The following is a 23266-nucleotide window of genomic DNA, read 5'->3' as shown; positions in this document are numbered from 1 at the left end:
AAAAACCACACAAAAAAACTCCTTGTATTCCTGCCTTTCTGAACTAGTCTAGTCCAGTTTTCAGGCTTTCCTGAATCCTGGACTGTGGTAAAGGTTCCTGTGTTGCCCATACCAAACTTGGATAATTAGGTGGCTTCCTTGTTCACAGTGAGAGAGGGAACTCTGAGCAGCCTATCTGTCCCTGTAGGAGTGGTCCCAGCCCATCAACTTGTAGCTCATTGCCCATTTTGGGCTAATTTCTATCCTTTTGATCTCCCTGGTATGAAAACCGCTTAGCGTGGGTTTGCGCACCGCGCAGCACTGTTTAGCTGCGGTTAAACTATTTCCAGGCTCCACGAAGTCTGCACTTCAGTTTTTCCCTTGAAACTTGATACACTTCAACCCAGCACTAGAAATAAGGCATTTGAGACCGGCACTTACTAAAACTAGCACTAGCTTACAGCTGGCACTTCAGCCCTATACTCAGGAAGTATAAGGCTCTTTACTCATCCATTCAGCAATACAGTCCAAACCATCTATTCAGGCATGTTCAAGGGATAGCTTCAGGTGTACTCTCCACTCCAGCTGGTGAATCTGGGCATCCTGAGGCAATGTTACAATTGCCTCATGTACAGAGACAACCCCCTCCTCCTCCCAACCAACACAAACATATGTGAGAGATGCAACTACACAGCCAAGCTGGAGGCTACGCTCCCTCAACCCACGACTGGATCATCCAGTCACAAGGAGAAGGGCAACACTAGCACCACATTACCAGACTCACATAGACCAGCCATAGCTGCACCAGCAAACAACTCTCAGAAACAAGCAAAAACATACTCGGAGGCTCTAAATAAGAATCTGCCTAAACAACAGAGACCTCCTAAGCATACACCCAAGCAACCCCCACCCCACAACAGAAACCAGGTAACACATATGTCACAACGTCAGTGTGCCAAGCAAAAACCAACCCTAAGGCTAAATAACACACCTAACACACTAGTAATCGGTGATTCTATCATCAGGCACACCACAGACGTCTCAGTCACTAGACTGAACAAGGAGAAGGTTACCGTAAGCTGCCTGTCGGGTGCCAGAATCCGCCACATAACACATGCACTCAGGTCACTCCACAACAAGTACAGATATGACTCTGTCATTGTACATGTTGGCGTAAATGACCTGAGACGTACCTCCCTGGACTACATAAAGAGAGACATTGAGGAGCTCTCTGACCATGTAGCCCAGGCTGGTATGACTCTGACTAGCATCCTGCCCTCACCCAAAATGATGCCAGCATACGAAGAAAAAATTATCAGTTTCAACAATTGATTAAACAACTGGTGCCATTCAAACGGGATCCAGTACTTGTCAGCCTGGGATGACATGCTTAACTAGCCACGTTGCTTCGCCAGAGACAGCTTGCACCTGTCGCCCCTAGGCTTTCGAATACTGGCCAAGCCTCTCGCCGCCTCAATACTGCCTTTTTTAGGCAAGGCTCAAAAGACAAACCCGCCTCCATAAACAACAATAATAAACAAAAACTGAACGCCAGAAGTCTAAACCTCAAAATGCATGCACTCTAGCCTCTCCTTAGTATGGAAGAAATCGACATATGTGCAGTGACAGAAACCTGGTTCAAGGCTCCAGAGAGCACCCCAGCACTACCAGGCTATAACTCCTACCATACCTTTAGGTCTCAAAACCAGGACCGGAAAACAAAAGGAGGGTGTGTGTCCATATTCATCAAGAACACCCACACCTCCAGGCTAGTAGCACAGCACGCGGATTCTGAGACCATCCAAGTGCAATTGACAGCGGGTAAATTGACTGTTCAATTTATAGCTCATTACAAATCTCCCACCTTGTCTCAGGACCCTCACGCAGCATTCCTGAGAACATTAGAAAGTATGAAGATTCTACCCAACACCATGCTACTGGGTGACTTCAACTATCCAAACATTGACTGGGAAAACTACTCAAGCTCAAATGCCCTAGCCCAACGCTTCCTTGAGTTTATAAACTCAAACTCCCTGGAACAGCTGGTCACCACTCCCACAACAAGTGGCAACATGCTGGACCTGGTCATCACCAACATGGGGAACCTATGTTCCACACCTGAGGTAAACTCGTCATTGGTAAGATCAGATCACAAACTAATCACACTGGACATCCACATCCCGACCCCCCCACCACCACCACAGTCAAGGAAATCAAGGTAAAAAACTTCTCTAAAGCCAACTTCACACTCCTCAAGACCGAGGTGGGAAGTTTCAAAGCTCCCAATCAAATGGAAAATGATGACCCATCGGCAGAATCCTTTACAAGTGCATTCTATGAACACCTTCAAGAATGCATGGACCGAGCCATCCCAAGTAAAACCAAGACCAACTCCTCAAAAAAGAGGAAGCCAGTTTGGTAGACACCGGCCATAAATAAACTTTACAACAGAAGGAGGAAACTCCTGCAAGATAGAACAACATCCCAAAATAAGAAGGCATCGCTGATTAACATCAGTAAAAAACTGCGCTCCCTTATTAAATCATCCAAGGACAACTTCGAAAGAAAAACAGCCAATGACTCTAAGGATAACCACAAGGCCTTCTTTAACTACGTCAAGAGTCTAGGGGCAAACTCTCCGATATGCTCTGAGCTAGTGCATAATGGCCATAAATACACTGAACCAACCGACATTGCCAGCATCCTGGCTGACAAGTTCAGTGCAAACTTCACCCCCTCCCCTCCACCAAAGGGGCTAGCACCCATCCCAGTAGAATGTGGCGCTCCAGATATTTCAGACACACAAGTAAAGACAGCCCTTGCAAAGGCCAAAAACACAGCATCAATGGGATCAGATGGTATCCCATGTTGCATCTTACACGAGCTTCAAAATGAACTAACCCTCCATCTCAAAACATTATTCAAACTCAGCCTGTCTACAGGCTATGTACTGAAAGAATGGCGTATAGCAACAGTCATACCACTCCACAAAGGTGGTGCCACAACTGACCCCCGGGAACTATCGCCCTATAAGCTTGACTAGCTTGGTCTGCAAAGCCATGGAACGCATTGTCATGGAGCTCATTAACAGGGACATTGGGAACCTCCAGACACTGGACCCCACCCAGTTCAGCTTTGTTAAAGGCAGATCTTGCCTCCTAAACTTGGTCGACTTCTTCAAAACAGCCACCAAGGCCATAGATAAAGGATGGTGGTCCACACAGCATATATGGACCTCGCTGAGGCGTTCGACATCATCCCACACTCGGGAATCACAGACAAACTCACCAGCTTAAATATCAACCCCCATGTCACGAGATGGGTTGCCAATTGGCTCTCAGACAGAACCCACACAGTAAGAAAGTGGCAGGCGCCATGTCTGACTCTAAACCAATCACAAGCGGAGTCCCACAGGAGTCAGTCCTGGGACCCCTCCTGTTCGGTATATATTTCTCCAAAGTACAGGCAAATGCGGAGGGACTGTGGCTAACCAAGTTCGCAGATGACTGTAAACTGGGTGCAATAACTGACTCTCCGGCTGACAGACATCCTGCAAAAGGGTCTCTCAGAGACACCTGGTGTCAAAGTCACGGCCTCAAGATAAACGCCAAAAAATGCATAGTAATCCCATTTGGGAAAAACAAAGTACCTACAAACTACCACATAGATGGGAATCCACTAAGTACAGAAGAAGTAATTAGGGACCTGGGTACCCAAGTAGATAGCATGCTCTCCTTTGAGAACCACATAGCCAAAATGGTCAGGAAATCCTTCTATGTGGCACACCTGATCACAAAGGGTTTCTCATCCAGATCCAAGGAGGTGATTGTGCCCCTTTACTCCTCACTCATTAGGCCCATAATAGAGTACAATGCTCCATTTGGGATGTACCTCACTAGACACCTGCAACAACTAGAAAGACCACAGAAGTACCTCACTAAGAGGATTAAGGGCCTTAAACAATTACCCTATGAAGCACGACTAAAAAAGCTCCAGCTCTTCTCAGTCGCTTACCATCTGCTCAGAGGTGACCTATGCCTGATCTATAGGCCATGTCAAACCCTGAACTAATGGACATGCTTCACCTCAAAAAAACGAGATCCCTCAGAACCACTCGTTCTAGCGACTTGAACCTATGCACAACAATAAAATAGAAGTTATGTTCTTACCATAACGTTCCATGTTAGTTGTCTTCTTTCTTGCTGGATGGGTTCGGAGCCGACCTTGGCTCCGACTCGGCCACTCTAAAAGCTCGAGAGTTGGTTCCACCGGCTTGAGGCTCCCCTTATATCCCACAATGCTAGGCGGTATTACCTCAGATCTCGTTTGTAAGCTAGGCCCAGCCAATAATAAAACCATAACTACTGGAAATGGGAAAACCCACCTCTATAAAAGGAAGGGAAGAAGGTGACCTGAAACCTGATGAAGGAATATATGCACAGTATAGCATATACCTATATACAATAGAGGTGGTAGAAAGAGAGGTCACAATCAAACTCCTCTAGGTCTGTCCAGGCTAGGGGGAAGGAGGGGGAGAAAGAAGTTACAGAAGAAGACAACTAACATGGAACGCTATGGTAAGAACATAACTTCTATATGTTAAGTTGTCCATCTCGCCTTCATTCTTGCTGGATGGGACCGCGTCCCTAGCACCTTGTCCCGGGTGGCCTATCGGAACAGACTCTTGAGTACAGTGGAACCAAAATTAGCTCTATGTCTAGAAGCTAAATCCAACCTATAATGAGAAATGAAAGTGTGAGGAGTAGCCCATGTAGCTGCTGCACAAATGGTATCAATAGGCAGCCTGTCTTGAAAGCTATAGAAGTAGCCAAAGCTCTAGTCGAATGGGCCTTTGGTTTGTTAGGCAACTTTTGGTGTCTAATTTCATACACAAAGGAAATCAGGGATGTTAGCCATCTGGAGTGATACCTTCAAACTGAAAGGCCCTTTCTGCCTTCTGCATAAGAGACAAACAACTGGTCAGTTTTTCTGATCTGTTTGGTCCTATCCAAATAATACCTTAATTGACGATGAACATCTAGCCAATGCAATTTTTGTTCAGACCTGTTAGAAAAGTTAGGAAAAGACAGGAGGTCAATGTTTTGATTTAGATTTGCAGAGGCTACTTTAGGTAAAAAGGATGGATTGGTCCGTAAGGATACCCTATCCTTATGAAACAACAGATACGGTGGTCGACTGCTGAGTGCATGAAGCTCTGAGACCCTTCTAGCTGAAGTAATGGCTACCAGAAAGAGAGTCTTCCAGGATAGCAATTTCATTGAACAGGAAGCTGCAGGTTCAAAAGGGGAAGAATCAAAGATGTGAGAACTAAATTAAGGTCCCAAGAGGGAGGAGGATTTCTTATAGGAGGTCTAAGAAAAACTCCCTTCAAGAAAGCTTTGCAAAGCTTGTGAGACATGATGGCAGAATCTGAGATGCCCACATGAAAGTTAGATATAGCTGCCAATTGAACTTTAAGAGTAGAAGGAGATGAACCTGCATGGAAAAGTTCAGCTAGAAAATCAAGGACTATTTGGATGGGAGCAGTGAAAGGATCTATGTCCCTTCCTTGAGCCCAATAGGCGAAACGATTCCACTTACTAAGATAAATCTTCCGAGTGGAAGATTTATGGGAAGCTATCAAAATATCTCGAACAGAGTGAGATATTTGAGGAAGCCTGGCTAAGGTTGGAACTGGAGGAACCAAGCAGTGAGGTTCAGAGAGGGGAGGGAGCGATGTAACTGACCCGACTGATGGATCAAAAGATCTGGAACTAGGTCCAGATGCCAGGGTTGCTCCAACAGAAATTGATGTAGAAAGGGGAACCAAATCTGTCGAGGCCAGTAAGGAGCAATGAGGATCAATGAGGCCTTCTGAGCGATAGCTTTCTGTATCACTGGAGAGATTAGTGGGAAGAGAGGGAATGCATACAGAAGTCCCCGGGGCCAAACTTGGACTAGAGCGTCTCTGCTGGGCTGGCCTGGTAAGGAGAAGAGGGCGAAATAATCTTTGCACTTGCTGTTTTGGGGAGTAGCAAAAGGTCGCGCGCAAGGCTGACCCCACTTGAGAAAAATTTTCTCCAAGATAGAATCTTTCAGAGACCACTCGTGAGGCATGAGGATAGCTCTGCTCAACTTGTCCGCGATAAGATTGGACTTCCGGGATGTGCTGCTATCAGAAACCGCTGAGAAGAAATCGCCCATTGCCACAGTCTGAGTGCTTCTCGACATAGGGGGTAGGACCTGGTTCCGCCTTGTTTGTTGATATACCACACTACAGACATGTTGTCCGTCTGAATTGCTATCGTTCCCAAGGGAAGAGAGTCTTGAAGGGCTGGCAACGCTAGAAGCACTGCTCTCATCTCTAGAAAGTACAGTTTTGTACCTACCATAAATGTAGATGTCCGATAGGCATGCATCTGCAGTCCTTACAAATGGGTTGTCCTGTCGTCAGGCAGCCCTTCGGTCGGCCGGATTCCAAAGTCTGGGTCTGGCCTCAGCTGGTGTCGCACTTCACCCGACGTCATAGCTGCAGTTCTTCGGGTATAAAGGCATCAGCCGACGCCATTTTCCTCAGTGTTTCTTGCCCCAGATGCCAGGTGCCCTCTAGGAAGGCTAAATTTGGATAAATGCAAATGGTTCCAAATAGTAGAGAGCAAACAAAAAATAAGCATGTATGTACATATATACAAACAAATACACCATAATAGATTCCCCAGCTAGCTACAAGATGGGCAAATACCCTAGGAGTACCACAGAGGGAAGGAGGGTGGGTAATCCTGACTGCAGATGCATGCCTATCGGACATCTACATTTATGGTAGGTACAAAACTGTACTATGTCCTTCAAGGATGCATCTGCAGTCCTTACAAATGGGTAGAATACCATAGCCAAACTGGCGGAGGAGGAGAAATAAGATTATGGTGTAGTTAAGATCCCTTGCAAAACAGCAGTGGCAAAACCTGCTCGGGATCTGGAGTATAAAGGTAAATTATAATGCTTGGCAAATGTAAGCACGGAGCTCCAAGTAGCAGCCTCTAAAATGTCTTTGGTAGCCACTCCTCGTAGAAAAGCTGTGGTAGTGGCTGTAGCCCTTGTAGAGTGAGGCCTGATGTTTTCTGGAGTTTTCTTCCCATGGTAGGAGTAACAAAATCTAATGCAATTTCCTATCCACTTAGAGATTGTCTGTTTTGAAACTGCTTTTCCTTCCATTCCTGTTGCATATGCTACCAGTAGCTGGTCAGTTTTTCTATTGCCCTTGGTCCTGTCCAGGTAGTAGCGTAATTGCCTATGTACATCCAAGGTGTGCAACAGTCTTTCTCCCCTGTTCTGCGGGTTGGGGAAGAATGTAGGTAGGTGGATAGCCTGATTTAAAGATACTCTGGAGACCACCTTTGGCATAAAAGTAGGATTTGTTCTCATGGACACTCTATCTTGATGGAAGATCAGGAAGGGCTGTACTGCCATTAATGCCTGTAGCTCAGATACCCTTCTTGCTGAAGTGATTGCAAGCAGGAAAGCAGTTTTCCATGATAAGTATTGTAATTCTGCTGTTGCTGCTGGTTTGAAAGGAGGGAGTGTCAACTTTTCTAGCACAAAGTTCAAGTCCCATGCTGGCAATGGTGGCTTCCTAGGTGGTTTTACATTTTTAATTCCTCTCAGAAACTGCCTGAGCAGAGGATGTGAGAAGACTGGAGGATCCAAGTCGTATTCTGCTGAAATAGCTGATGCATGAATCTTAATGGAAGAATAGGACAGGCCGTTGTGGAAGGTGTCTGCCAAGTATTCCAGGATGTTGGCTATGTTTACCAGTGACACATTTTCTACTTTTGCAGTACTCCAAATGTGATATCTTTTCCATTTTGCTGAATAATTTTTTCTTGTTGGGGGTCTGCGAGCCTCCAAGATAATGTCTTTAACCCTTTGGGATAAATTTGGGTTATTTGGTCTTATGCAATGTTCCAGGCAGTCAGCTGCAGTGTTTTCAGGTTTGGATGCAGGGTGTTGTAGTTGTTCTGTGTTAACAGCAAGGGAAATAGGGGTAGGGGCCAAATTTGTTCCCGAGACATGCTCCTCAGTAATGGGTACCAATGTTGTCTTGGCCAGTCTGGAGCTATCAGAATGATCCTTGGACGGTCCTCTTTGATCTTCAATAGCACCTTGTGCATCAAAGGAAGTGGTGGGAATGCATATGCTGTCAGGTTTTTCCAACTGAAGGATAGGGAGTCCACTTTCCAAGCAAGTGGGTGGTACGTCCTTGTGCAGAATTTCTTCAGTTGGTGATTGCGTGGGGATGCAAATAAGTCTATTTCTGGTAGTCCCCATTTTCTTGTAATGGTTTTGAAGATGTCCGGATGCAGCATCCATTCGTGGGCATCCATGGTAGTTCTGCTTAGAATGTCTGCTAGAATGTTTTCTTTTCCTGGTACAAAAATTGCTTGTAACTAATGTTGAAGCTCAGGGCCACATTCCAGAGGTCCATTGCCATCCGGCATAGAGGGTACGAATGTGTGCCTCCCTGTTTGTTGATGTACCACATAACTGTGGTGTTGTCTGTCCTTATCAACAGTTGACCTTGTCGAAGAAATGGTCTGAATGTCTGAATTGCCAGTTTTACTGCCAGCATTTCCTTTTGATTTATGTTCTGCTTTGTTAATGCCAAGAAGTAGAGAGGGAGCTGCTCCTGTTTTTCTACTATTAGGAATGCCATTTGTTTTGATGCGTCCAGCTCTGCACCCAAGAAGGTTATCCTTTGGGATGGTATCAGCCTTGACTTTTTTATATTGACTGTGTATCCCAGGGCTTGCAGTAGATAAATGACCCTTTTCAAGTCTTCTGCTAGCTTGTTTTTGTTGTCCGCTTGTAACAGGCAGTCGTCCAGGTAAGGGTAGATTTGGATTCCCTGAAGCCTACAATGAGCAATTACTGATGCCAGGCATTTCGTGAACACTCTGGGCGCAGTAGATAAGCCAAAGGGCAATGCTGAGAATTGATAATGCTCTGATCCTGCAAGAAATCTGAGGCATCTTCTGCAATTTTGTCGTATGGGGACGTGCAGGTATGCCTCCTTGAGATCTAGAGTTACCAGCCAAGACTCCTTGCCCAGCATGGGAAGAAGCTGCTGTAGGGTCCGCATTTTGAATTTTGGGACAATGAGGTATGTGTTTAAAGCGGACAGGTCGAGAATAGGTCTCCATTGGTTTTCTTTTCTTGGTACCAGGAAGAGCCTGGAGTAAAATCCTTGGCGTTGCTCGATAGATGGTACTTTTTCTACAGCTCTCATCCTTAGTGAGTTATTTGTTTTAGAGCTTCTGCCTTTTGATTTGGAGGTAGGTTTGGCATTCCTCTCTTCCTTGGTAGAGTATGGAAGTGAAACCTGTAACCTTGGTCTATTGTCTGCAAAATCCACTTGTCTCCTGTGATGTAATGCCAGTTTACTGAAAATAAGGCTAGCTTCCCGCCTAAGGGTGCTTCTAGTTGTTCCCTGGTAGGCGGTGCCAGAGCCAAGTCACTGTGATTGTCCTGTAGTAGTGGTGGTGGCTGTATCTGTGGCTGTACCTCGCTGGTTGTTAGCCTGCCACTGACGTCCCCTGTAGGCACCTCTGGATTGACCTCTGCCTCTTGAGCGCCTATTCCTGCCTCTCTGAGCTCTGGAGGTGTCTGGAAAGGACCAAATCATGGAGGGCCAACTCCTGCTAAACCTTGGAGGTTGGACCTGTAAGAAATCTTTGACTGTCTGGACCGATTTTGCTTTCTCTTCCATCTTCTTCAGCACCTGTTGTGCAGGAGCCAAACAAATTGATCTTGTCCATGGGAGCATCTAGTAGCTTTGATTTGACATGGTCTGGTAAGGCCTGCTCTTTTAACCATGCATGTCTTCTGATCACTGTGCCAGTCATGGCTGATCTGAAGGAAGCCTCCAGTGCATCATAGCCGCATTTTAAGGAATGATTACTGACCTGCTGAATGTTATGTACCATTTCCTGAACAGATTTTTTGTCTAATGGTTCATCTGAGGACAGCTGTTTAGTTAACTGGTCTAACATAAATTCCTGATACTGGATCATGTGGAAATGACAGTTCAAGGCCCTAGCTGAAAGAGTAGCAGAAGTGTAAACTTTTTTACCCCATCTCTCTAAGGCTCTGGATTCCCTTTCAGAGGGGAGGGGGTTTTTGGCAGAGGTAGCTGCTACAGCCTTAGGTCCCTGGGAGATAGTTTCGGGATCTGCAAAGGGAGCCTTATACAAATGATAATGTGTGTCCGGGACCCTGTAGTATCTATCGGGCTTAGCAGGGGCCGGAGGAAGTGAATCAGGAGCAGTACAAGCATCATTAAATGCATCATCTACAACAGTAAGGACTGGAGGGATGGCTAAAGGCCTATGCTGTGGCAAATGCAGAAAGGTTCTGAGCCTTTTTCTAGAGTCTGAAAAATCCTGGTCCTGCCACTGAAATTGTTCCCTCATAGCATGCAAGGTTTCCCCAAAGGAAAATTCCTCAGGAGTCATCTGTAGAAACTGGCTCAGGGGGCTCTGCTCTAGGCCTCTTCTCTGGAGGTGGGTGAGAGGCCCTGTCTGGGTGAGGTTGGGATCCCCGGATCAAAGTAATGAGATCCTCTGCTAGACTGAGCATTTGTGAACTAGAACTAGGCCTGTGAGAGGGGGTCTTAGCAGGCACAGTTTTGGTAGATTTAGCTGCTTTAGCCCTGGCAAAGGCCTTAATCGACATGGTTGCTGGTGGCCTAGCAGCTCCACGTGCAGGGGTTGAAATATCCAAGGGGATAGTATCAGATAAATCCTGGGAACCTGCAAGAGCAGGTGGGGTTTCAGTAGCCGATTCTACCAGGTTGGATGAGGCCTCGGTAGTAGGTAAGCTTTCGGCTGAAGGAAGAACCGCGAGCTCGGTTTCAGCCGAAACCGAGACACTCGCGGTTGGCTTAACCACGGTTTCGGCCGAAACCACGGACCGCGAGTGTCGGTCCTTTTCCTTGCGCTTGTTAGATATTTGCGTAGTCGGAGGATCCGACGGTATAATGTAAGCAAAAGCGGAGCCGAAAAACTTCTCAGCAAAATCCGACCGGCATCTAAGCGTCCGTCGGTTAAAAGAAGCACAGGCTAGACAAGCTGCTACGTCGTGGTCTGGGCCTAAACAAGGTAAGCAGTAAGAGTGGAAATCTTTATGAGGTATTTGTTTCCCACAAGTTAAACAGTTATTCACTTTTTCTGACATCGGCTGAGGCAAGAAAGAGTCCCCAACGGGGTACTTAGCTTTTTAGAAGTCTTCGGTAGTAGAAGTATTCGGTAGTAGTAATCTCTGGTTCTGACCGACCGGCACTTGCGAACAGCTTCTGCTTCGGGCACCACGCGGCAAGAAAGACTGAGGAAAATGGCGTCGGCTGATGCCTTTATACCCGAAGAACTGCAGCTATGACGTCGGGTGAAGTGCAACACCAGCCGAGGCCAGACCCAGACTTTGGAATCCGGCCAACTGAAGGGCTGCCTGACGACAGGACAACCCATTTGTAAGGACTGCAGATGCATCCTTGAAGGACATCATTTATATGCAAGTGGCGTTCGACTGGTTGCCATATGCCCTGGACTGTTCTGCCCTGATAATGCCCCCCCCCCACCTGATCAGGGAGGCGTCCGTTGTCAGAGTAGCAACCGGAGGGGGAAGGACAAAGGGTCTTCCTAGGAAGAGCTGGGGGGAAGAAATCCACCAAAGAAGATGATTCTTGCATGCTTGCGTAATCACAATGGTGTGGGACATCGGAAGTTGCTGGTACGACCATTGTGTGAAGAGCATCCATTGAAGGATTCTCATGTGAAATCTGGCTAATAGAAGTAGAGGGTTAGCAGCCGCCATAATCCCCAGTACTTTTAGAACTAATCTGACTTTGACTCTGTTGCTGTGGAAGAGAAGGGAGACCAGTTTGTGTATGTCTGCTATTCTTTGGTCTGTGAGTCTCGCAGACATGTTGACTGTGTCTAGATTTGCCTATGAAGGTAATAGCACGACAAGGCGACAAAACAGACTTTTGCAATTTATTGAGATACCTAACTTTTGAAAAATGCGAAAGGTGTAGTCTCTGGCAAGTAGAAGAAGATGCATGGTAGGAGCTGTGAGGAGCCAGTCGTCTAAGTATGGAAACACCTGGAATCCTTGACGTCTCAGGTGAGAAGCTACCACTGCCATGCATTTGGTAAACACCGGGGCAGTGGTGAGTCCAAAGGGCAGGGCTCTGAATTGAAAGTGACTGGTTCCCAGCCTGAAGCGGAGGAATCTCCTGCAGCGTCTGTTCATTTTTATATGATAGTACGCATCCTGGAGGTCTATAGAGCACATCCAGTTTTCCTTTCCCAATAGGGGTAGGATGGATTATAGCGTGACCATCCGAAATCTTGTTTTCTTGACAGACTTGTTCAAGATACTGAGATCCAAAATGGGTCTCCAGTCCCCTGTTTTCTTTGGAACCAAAAAGAACTTGGAGTAGATTCCGGATCCTTGCTGGTCTGCTGGCACTGGCTGAATGGCTCTTTTTGCAAGCAACTTTGATATTTCCAACGCTGCTTGATCCCTTTGAGCGGGTGGAACATCTGGAAGGGATTTTTTTGATTGATTTGGAATGCGAAAGAACGGAATGGAATAGCTCTCCTTGAAATGATGGACTGTACCCACTTGTCTTGAGTTAGGGATCGCCAGGCTTCTGGGTACAGTGATAATCTCCCCAACTGCCTCAAGGTGGACAGTCGGGCAACACCTCAGGGATGCTGGAAGGGCTTATCGAAAAGGTTTCGATTGCCCTGGTTCTGCGGACCCCCTGCCTCTAGGGCGATGTCTACCATTATTGTTCCCCTCTGCCTCTAGAGGGAACCGACTCTGTCGCCAGGCAAAGTCCCTTGAGATTGTTTGGAACCACATCTTTCCACTTTTCTGGCCTTTGGGGTAAGGTCTAGAAGGAGTAGAAAACGGACTCCGCGGCAGAAAGAGTTTTGCCATCTGTCTCGCACCTTGTCAAGGTTTCTTTCACTTGAGGACCAAAAGGGACGATCCATCAAACGGGAATTAGTGAAAGACGCTTTAAAGGGGTCCGCAAAATTGCACAGCCGCATCCAGGCATGACGGCGTAAGGCCACACCTGCCCCTGCGGCTCTGCTCGCTCCATCAGCCGCATATGAAAGAAGGCGCATGGAGGAGTTAGCTATAGAATTTAGGGTAGCCAGCTGAGTGTTCATCTTATCCTGAAAACCCGCAGCTGTAGGATCCTTTAACATCTCACTCGCTTCCTTGATCAAGTCTCTTTGAAGACGAGTGAAATGACAGAGGTAGTTCAGTGAACGCATGGCAAAGGTCGCTGACGAAAACATCCGCTTCCCGTACCTGTCAATAGACCTAGATTCCTTGTTAGGAGGATGGACAGGCACCGAAGGATCAGCTAGCTCCTTCTTAGTGGCGGCAGCTACCACCATAGCATCCACAGAAACTCCCTTAGTCAGAAATTGCTTATCTGCTGGTGCTGTGATAAACTTTGAAGGTCTCCTGGGGGTAGGGTCCACAGAGTCAGGAGCCGTCCAAGCCATTTTAGCTACCACCTGCATGAGGGGGTCAAAGGGGGGGGACACCCAGGAGGTGGAAGGGCGAGAGCCAAACGCCTCAAGATACACAGATTCATCCTCCGAAGGGTTAAGGGCTGGCCAATTTCCCCCGTTTCAGGATCTCTAGAATGTCTGCAAAGGAGACATCTTCAGAAGGGGAACGGGGAACCCTCGAATCCTCTAAATCCGTGTCAGAGGTGACAGACTCAGGTGAGTCTATGTGCTTCCTCTGCACTTTCTCTTCCTAGGGGCTCCCTGCCAATTCAGGAGAGGCCTCGGAAGAGGATGAGATCCCCACAGGGGATTCTTGAGGAGCTGGCTCTCTGCGGTCTGGGATGAGGGAGTGAGCAATAACCTGAGGCACCGAAGAGGGAGGGACGGATGGAGCCGACTGTGGAGTTGAACCGGGTTCCAACACACTCCGCATGACCTCGAATGCACCCCTGTCACGCAGAGCCAAAGGTCCCGCCCGAGCTGAAAACCTCCCTCGGCACCGACAGCGATGGCTCCGAGGCCGATGTCGGAGCCGAACTCACCAGCGCCGAGAGGGAGAGCGGGGTCGGACAAGGGTCCGATGCCACTCACCCCCTCGGAGCCGAAGAGGGAAGTCCGGCGCCGAGATTCTTCCAAGGAAGAAATTGGAGCCGACGACAGGACCGAAGACAATTGTATCGGCTCCGACGCTACCACAGTCTCGGTTCCGAAACGCCCCGGCTCCGAGCTCAAAGGAGTCGGAGGAGGAACATTTTGAGAGATAGGGTTAAGCATCGACTGATGAGTCGGGCTCTGAAGCATTTGGTCCAGTGCCTCGGACTTAAGAAGTCGACTCACTACCCTCTGAAGGTTATGGTCAGAAAGCCTCGATGACCTAGAGGAGTGAGATCTATGGCTCCGTTCAGACAGCAAGGGAGATGCTGGAGCCGAATGAACGGAGCCAAGGGACGGTGACCTGGACCTCTTTCTAGATGTCGGTTCCGATGGTCTGATCGGAGCCGACTCAGATATTTCCAATACCTCGGCTCCAGCCGGAGCCGAGGGAACCACAGAAGTAGAAGTTCGAGTCTCATCGGCTCCAGCCGGAGCCAATGTTGTAGTAGACTTCGATGTCTTAGGTGTCGACTCAGTAGCTGGAGTCGAAGACCTAGAAGCCTTAGAGGGTTTGCCCGAAGAAACAGTCGGGGGAACCCTCAGGCTTTAGCAAGCCCCTTAAAATGAGCTTGTTCTTTCTTTCCTGCAGGACTCTAGGGCTGAAGCCATGGCATACAGCACAAGAGTCCTGCAGGTGTAAAGGTCCCAGGCAGTACACACAAGAAGTGTGACCGTCTGTCAGAGACATTTTCTGACAGCACGAGTCACACTTCTTGAAGCCTGAGACCTTTGAATCCTTGGACATATCAAGGAACAAGTGTAACCACACACAAACACACCGATTACACTATACACTAAATAACAGTAACTTAAACTAAATAAATTAGCTATTTTGTATTATAAAAGTCCCTACAGAAAAAACACATACACTCCAAGGGAAGGGAGGGCCCGAAGGCCTAAGGGAAGAACATAAAGTTCTTGAGGTAAAAAAAGGTTAAAAACTAGGAGAAAGGGATAAAAAATCCTTTAAGGTAAGGGGATACTGTATGGAAAACTAATTTAAAGGGTTTTAGTAAACTTTTTTAAACTATTTCCTACACTAACCTGAAGCCGGTGAAGCAACACGTCTCGATAGCTGTAGCGGCAAACGAGATCTGAGGTAATACCGCCTAGCATTGTGGGATATAAGGGGAGCCTCGAGCCGGTGGAACCAACTCTCGAGCTTTTAGTGTGGCCAAGTCGGAGCCGAGGTCGGCTCCGAACCCATCCAGCAAGAATGAAGGCGAGATGGACAACTTAACATCAGGACATACTGGAGGGATAGATTCCTGTCCAGGCGACTCCCCTCACTCTGGAATAGAATCCCAATCCATATTCAACAGAGCTCCTCTCTGACCCTCTTCAAGAGAAATCTTGATGAGTGGATGAGTAATCATAAGTTCTACCCTGGGATCACTTCAGGAGCCCTGTTAGACAGAGGCCCAGGTTACTAATCTAATGGGGAGGCAAAACCCATCACTCTGTGGCTAGGCTTATAAATGCCCCTGGGCAGATAGCCTAGTACTTACCTATGAACCTATAATTCTGATAAGGAGGACACAGTTATTCAGTGCCAAAGCTGAATAAAATTAGGGAATAAGTAAGGCACAGTAATAGATGTGATCTCTTACTGCAATCACTGGATCAACCAGTGGTCTGATATCCTTAGGCTCACTACTACCTTTGGAAGTAAAACTGCTAACTTCTGTGAAATTATTCAGAGACACTGGCTTCTTCTGCAGTTCAACAATGTTTTGTCCTCTCTGACAAGTGAATTTACACATGGTTTTAAGAGAGGTAGAAATATGGGTCACAGCCTTGGTAAGCATAAATCTATCTCTTAATCCTGACTATGCTACTAATGATGGGGTAAGATCAGTAGGACAAATGCCCTGTGGATGCTCTGTACATTACAAATACCTGCAAAAACAGAATACGGGCCAAATCACCTGTAAGGAAATAACTTTGGTGTTCTGTAGCTGCACTTGCCAAGAAATGCACTCGGTCATTTTCAGCTCACGTAAAGCATGTTAGGAATCCCTTTTTGTTTAAAAAGTAAATCTTGAATACAAAGTACAAACGCCCTGAAACCATCCCCCACAATGACAAACTGCCTTCATAGTTTGTACGTTTTTTTTTCTGTTCTCTCTGTGCAATGAACTGCAGTCAATGCATTTTAAAAAAATCAAAATGAAGTCTTCCTTAGACATGTAAGTCGGTCTCCAATGCCTCAAATCAGACAGTTAAGCAGTCATTACAAAGTCTTTTGGTATGCCATCTTTTGCTTAAATGCCCAAGTCAACCAACACAATTAAGCATAATCATGTTTATTTGAAATGGAACTGTAAAACAAAATCCTAGAGCACCTTACAGCAGACAATAGGGAAAAATATAGAATCCTGTCTCTAATACAGTACATATAGTACTGAAAAAAATACATACATACCAGAGTCAACGAAAGCTTTAACCGGATGTCCATTTACTCTGCAGTTGATATACAGCATTACCACCTGGCCAAAGCTTTCTGGAGCCTCCTCCATTGCAATTGTCATGTTTTCTTCAATGTTCTGTTGCCTAGCCAAGAGAAATATTAATATTTTCAAGTACTGGCTTCAATAAGAAATACACAAAGATGAATAAACATGAGATGCGAGAACTCACCATACCATACACAGTACACCTACATGCACAAAGATGAACAAACATGATATAGGTTCATAGGTTGGTACTGAGCTATCTGCCCGAAAACATATATTAGCCCAGCCACGTTGTGCGGTATTCACCGCCCCTTTAGTATTTCCCTAGACCCTTGTACTAGCAACTAGTACCCTTGGCCCCTATCTAATAGTGCTGTTGGTGTGATCCCCGGTGTGAACTTTGTTACCCATCCACTCATCAAGGTTCCTCTTAAAGAGTGATAGTGAGGGGCTCTGTCTTATGTAGATCGGGACCCTGTTCCATAGTAAGGGAAGACTCTGCGAAGGGAATCTATCCCTCCAGCATGTTCTATTCATTGTTGTGTTGAGGTTTATATCCCTAGAGCGTGTAGCTCCAGTAGATTTAAATTTGCTAAGATGGAGCATGTTCAACAAATTCTGGGTTGGACATGGCTCTGTACGTTAGACAGAGATTGCCTCTGAGAAAGTGGTATGGAACAGAGAACAGTCTTAGCTTTTTCAATCGTGCTGCATAGGGCAACTGTTTGAGGCCAGTAATTCTCTTGGTTAGGTACCTCTGTGGTCTCTCCAGCTGCTGGAGATGTCTAGCCAGGTACATTCCAATTGGTGCATTGTACTCAATAATGGGTCTGACGAGGGAAGAGTAGAGGGGCACCATTACATCCTTAGATCTTGATGCGAACCCTTTCATGATCAGATGGGTCACATAGAAGGATTTTCTAACCACTTTGGCAACATGGTTATCAAAGGAAAGCTGGCTATCTACTTGGGTCCCTAGTTCCCTTATTTCTTCTTCAGATTTCAGGGGATTACCTCTTATGTTGTAGTTGGCGGGTACTCTTTTTTTCCAAAGGGGATTACTATGCATTTTTTGCATTTAGCTTGAGACCATGGCTTTGACACCATGCATCAGTCTCATTTAGGGCCTTCTGGATATGCGAGCACTCACGGTACACACACACACAGTAAAGTACACCTATATACTAGACCTACTCCTTTTCCATCGGATTTGCCAGCACTTAAGTCAGTGCATACATGAACCCCTTACAGTCTGCGCTAGTGTCCAGTACACTTGATAATCACCAGCAGCCTCAGCTCTACCCCCAAATGAAATGTACCTTCTCATAATAAAACAAAAATGCAAATATGTATTCCTCAATGGATGGCATTCCCTAAATTCCTTCTCTTATGTTACCATTATATGTTTATTTTACACAAGGTAAGCCCAAAATATTCTGTGGCAATCCATAAACATGGTCTTGTTAAGCAACTTTTAGAGTCAAAGGTTTGCAAATATGACCTGATGGAATCAAAGCAGGGACGACAATGTATTAGCAGCTCTCAGCAGCTTCTTCTGAGCAAAACTGTCTGCCTGTGTACACTAGATACAAATACAATACATATATACACATTCCAAGGTGATCAGAGTGTGAGAAACAGGACAGCCAATGCATCATTCTCAGAGTCATACGACTTAAGACAAGTACTCACATCTGTGCTGTTTACTTCAACCAAACTCCTGCTCCAAGTCCCACACACAGTTTCACAAAATTACCTAGTTTCATTTTGGGGTATGAAAACATTCAATCAATATGATCCATTTTCAGGGAAGAGCTAAAGTGGTATTATTTAGTTTTATCTACTGACAAACCAGTCAAGCCCACTGGACACAACTGTCTCTTTTCAGGGGTGAACTGGCAGCACAGTCTGGTTAAGGGACTTACTCAGTCACATAGGAATCAGCTTGAGACTGATAATCAAACCCTGGAATGGAGAAAGCGGCCTGATAGCTCACAGCCTGAACCCTCTGCACAACCAGCCAGGTTACAGTAATTACACTGACTACTCAGGATAACCAAAACCCAAGGAGGGAAACAACATACATGGGAATACTCATCATACCAGGTGTTCTACAAAATGGCTTTCTGCAGCTGGTGAAACATTTTATGCAGACTCAAAGGGTTTTTATTACACTTCTTCATCCCCAGTGCTTGGTCTCTGCGTGCCCCCTTTGGCCTATGCATTGTGGTTACTGCCAGCGCATGTCTGCAGAGTACAACAAACATGAACCGACCACACCAGGTAACTGAAGAATATTACTAAACAACACAGTCTCAATAAAATAACAAAACAAAACCACAACTGGTCATGGACTGAAAACAAGAAATTATGTACTCACCATAACGTTCGATATATGTATTCCATCTCGCCTCACATTCTTACCCGTGGGTTCTCGGCAAAACTTTTCTAGCTCGAAGTCTTCTATTGGCTGGGCTGAGAAGGTATCCCATGCTGCACTGCTCCATATCCCCAGATCTAGTTTGCTGCGAACACCACACTCATACCCCATGCATAACAACAGCCAAGTAAAGAAGAATAAACTAAAGGTGACAGGAGCTCTAAAAACCAGACCTAACCTCCAGATCCTCCAGGATAGGGGAAGGTGGGAGGGTAAGTAAGTAAGAATGTGAGGCGAGATGGACTACACATACATCGAACGTTAAGGTGAGTACATAACTTCTTGATGATATGTAGTCCAATCTCTCCTACATTCTTACCCGTGGGACAGCATCCCCAGCACCTACATCCTGGGAGGCTCAGAGGAAGATACTCCTGAGTACTGTGGAACCAAAGGAAAACCTGCCCCTGGATACCACGTCCAGCTTGTAATGAGTAACAAAGGTGTGAGGAGATGCCCAGGTAGCTGCAGCACAAATATCATCCATAGACAATTTGGCCTGATAGGCTGTAGATGTAGATACAGCCAGAGTAGAGTGAGCCTTGACTGGAAATGGTAGGTCTTTACCCCTTGAGGAATAAGTGAAAGAGATGCAATTAGATATCCATCTGGATAGGGTGATTTGGGAGACAAGGGACCCAATTCTGTTTTCCGAAAAGGAGACAAACAGCTGATCAGATTTTCGGAGATCTTTGGTTCTGTGCAGATAGAAACGTAACTGTCTATGTACATCCAATTGATGAAATTTAAATTCTGCCTTGTTTGAAAAATGGGGAAAACACACTGGCAACTCAATAGATTGATTAAGATTAGATATGGATGCCACTTTAAGAAAAGAAGGCTTTAGTCTAAGAGAGACCCTGTCCTTATGAAAGATCAAGTATGGAGGTTTGATAGAATGAGCTCGAATTTCTGAAACGCATCTGGCTGATGTGATGGCTATTAAGAAGGCAGTTTTCCAGGTCAAGAATTTTAAGTCACATGTAGCTGCAGGCTCAAAGGGTGGTGAAGTAAGGGCTTGCGGGACAAAATTCAGATCCCAGGGCATGATCGGTTCTGAGACAGGAGGACGGAGTAACAGCGTGCCCTTCAGGAAAGCCTTAAAGAGTCTGAGTCTGTGAGCCATCCGACTAGGCTCATTAGCAACATGAAAATTAGAAATCACTGCCAATTGAACTTTAATGGTAGCGGACGCTGAGCCCTGCTGGAAAAGCATAGACAAAAACTCCAACACGGAAGCAACTGGAGCTGTGGAAGGGTCAATTCCTTGGGTATGAGCCCAAATAGAAAACCTCTTCCATTTGCTGGAATAAATCGTCCTAGTAGAGGGCTTATGAGAGGAAGATAAAATATGAACTACCTCAGGTGAAAAGTGATGAAACCTAACCAATGATGGAAGTGGAGTAGCCAGGCTGCCAACTGAAGGGTCCACAGAGAGGGGTAGAACTGTCCCGACATGTGTGTCAGTAAGTCTGGCTGTGGGTCCAGAGTCCAAGGTGTGTCCACAATGTAGGGATGGAGAAAGGGGAACCAGATTTAACGAGGCCAGTGTGGAGCAATTAGAATCATTCTGCTTCCCAAGGATTGCGCTTTCTGAATCACTTTTGATAGCAAGGGAAACGGAGGGAAAGCATAAAGCAGACTGGAGGGCCAATCGTGGACTAGAGCGTCCCTGGGTGACTCCCCCTGTGGGGGGATCAGCGTGAAGTAGCTGCTGCATTTAGCATTGTGGGGGCTGGCAAAAAGGTCACAGCAAGGCTGACCCCATCTGCTGAAGATTCGTTCTGCAACTAGACGATTCAGGGACCACTCATAAGGCATCAGAATAGCTCTGCTTAGCCTGTCTGCTATCATGTTGGGCTTCCTCTGAATGTGCATTGCCACCACAAACCATAGTGAAGATACTGACAACTGCCACACTCGCATGGCCTCTCTGCACAAGGGGTATGATCTGGTTCCTCCCTGCTTGTTCAGATACCACACCACTGACATATTGTCCAAGTGCATTGCAATAGTCCCGAGCGGTAGAAGGCTCTGAAGTGCCTGCAACGCAAGTAGCACCGCTCTCATCTCTAGGACGTTGATATGCAGATGTATCTTGTGATCTTGCCACGTGCCTTGGACTGTCCTGCCGAGATAATGCCCCAACCCCACCCCATCTGGGAGGTGTCCGTGGTCACTGTGGCAACCGGAGGTGGTGGAACAAAGGGTTTTCCCCTGTCGAGATTGTTGGTGCAAAGACACCAACTGAGATCCTGTTTGCATCTGTCCATGAGCAAAATAGGGTGGGAAAGTGGAAGTCTCTGGAGAGACCATTGAGCAAAAAGGAGCCTCATGTGCAATCTCGCTAGAGGGACTAACATAAATGTTGCTGCCATAGTCCCCAGGAGTTAGTGAACCCATCTTGCCTTCGCTTTCCTCAGGGGCAGCAGGGCGTGCACCTGTTGTTGTAAGACTCTGATTATTTCCTGCGGTAGAAAGGCTCACATTTGAACGGTGTCTAGCTCTGCACCTATAAAAATGACACGCTGTGAGGGCAACAAAGCAGATTTTTCCCAGTTCAGTGTTATGCCCAACTGTTGACAGAGAGTGATGGTAGCGTCTCTGCTTTGGATTAGTAAATGCCTGGTGGGGGCGGTGAGGAGCCAGACGTCCAGATACAGAAACACTTGGAATCCTTGACATCTCAAGTGAGCTGTCACCACCGCCATACACTTGAACACCCTGGGGGTTGTGTTGAGACCAAAGGGCACGGCTCGAAACTGAAAATGACTGGCTCCCAGCCGGAAGCGTAGGTGACTCCCGGATGCCCTGTCCATTTTGATATGGTAGTAAGCATCCTTGAGGTCGATGGAGCACATCCATACTTCTTTTCCCAACAATGGGAGAACTGACTGTAGCGTGACCATACAAAACTTGGACATTTGTACATAGTTGTTCAGTTGGCTGAGATCTAATATGGGTCTCAGATCCCCTGTTCTTTTTGGCACCAAAAAGAATCTTGAGTAAGTCCCTAATCCCATCTGGTCTGAGGGGACATGCTGGATGACTCCTTTTTCTAGCAACTTTGAAACCACTGAGGCTGCATGATCTCTTTGACTGGGTGGAACGTCCGTGATGTTTCTGACTGGAGGGGGATCTGACGAAAAGGGGATGACATAACCTCCGGAAATTATTCGTAATACCCATCGGTCCTGGGTGATGCTTTGCCAGGCTTCCGGGTATAATGATATTCCACCCCCGACTGGCTCCGGAAACGCACAGTCGAGCATCCCATCAGTAACAACGGTAGGGAGAGCCGCGAAAGGAATCGCAGTCTCCTGAATTGCGGGGGCCCCTCTGCCTCTAGGGCGGCATCTCCTTGAATAACCTCCCCATCATCTGCCTCTGGAGGGGGCTCACCTTGTGCACCGGGAAAAAACTCTGATTTTTTGAACCACATCTTCCCACCCCTCTGGGCCTTGGGGTAAGGCCTAGAGGGAAGGGAAAAATGGACCCCTACAGCAGACTGAGTCATTCCCTCTTGCTCGCACCTGGTGAGGGTGTCTTTCACCTTGGTTCTGAACAAAGAAGTACCATCAAAGGGGGCGATAGTGAAAGAAGACTTGAAGGCCTCCGCGTAATGACAAAGGCGCATCCAGGCTTGCCTCTTAAGGGCGACTCCTGAGCTTGCTGCCCTACTCGCTCCCTCGGCTGCATATGAAATGAGCTGCATGGAGGAGTTAACGATGGAATTGAGGGTAGACACCTGGGCGTTAACCGTCTGGGCCACCGCCTCAGGAAGGTTACCTGCGAGAGTATCTCCTAACTCCTTGAGGAGATCTCTCTGGAGCAGAGTAAAATGAGACAGGTAGTTCAGCGACCATAAGGTAAAGGTTGTTGACGAGAGGGTATGCTTCCCGTACCGGTCCATGGTCCTAGACTCCTAGTTAGGAGGATGGACGGAGGAAGAATTCTCGGCTAATTCCTTCTGAGTGGCTGCCACCACCATGGCATCCACAGGGACTCCTTTGGACAAAATCCCCTTACCCGGGGGAGCAGACAGAAATTTATTGGGTCTCCTGAGTACGGGTTCCACAGAATCAGTGTTCTCCCCCACACCCTTCGACAAATTAAATCCAGGAGCTTGTCGAAGGGTGGGGACACCC

At 46.8% G+C, this 23266-nt stretch overlaps 1 protein-coding gene across 2 annotated transcripts in view; it reads right to left on the bottom strand.

The window, feature by feature from the left end:
• The window catches only part of LOC122794613 (protein DDI1 homolog 2-like), an 897408-nt gene that overhangs the window by 461148 nt on the left and 412994 nt on the right, over positions 1–23266 (bottom strand). For both annotated transcript variants that reach the window (XM_044063181.1, XM_044063180.1), the window contains exon 5: positions 16648–16775. In XM_044063181.1, the coding sequence (XP_043919116.1) occupies positions 16648–16775 (128 nt within the window). The remainder of the gene's footprint in view (positions 1–16647; positions 16776–23266) is intronic.

Source organism: Protopterus annectens, chromosome 2.part1, assembly GCF_019279795.1.
Source record: "Protopterus annectens isolate FY-2018-M chromosome 2.part1, PAN1.0, whole genome shotgun sequence".
In the NCBI taxonomy this organism is placed as follows: domain Eukaryota; kingdom Metazoa; phylum Chordata; order Ceratodontiformes; family Protopteridae; genus Protopterus; species Protopterus annectens.
This window is presented reverse-complemented; position numbering and strand designations above follow the sequence as displayed.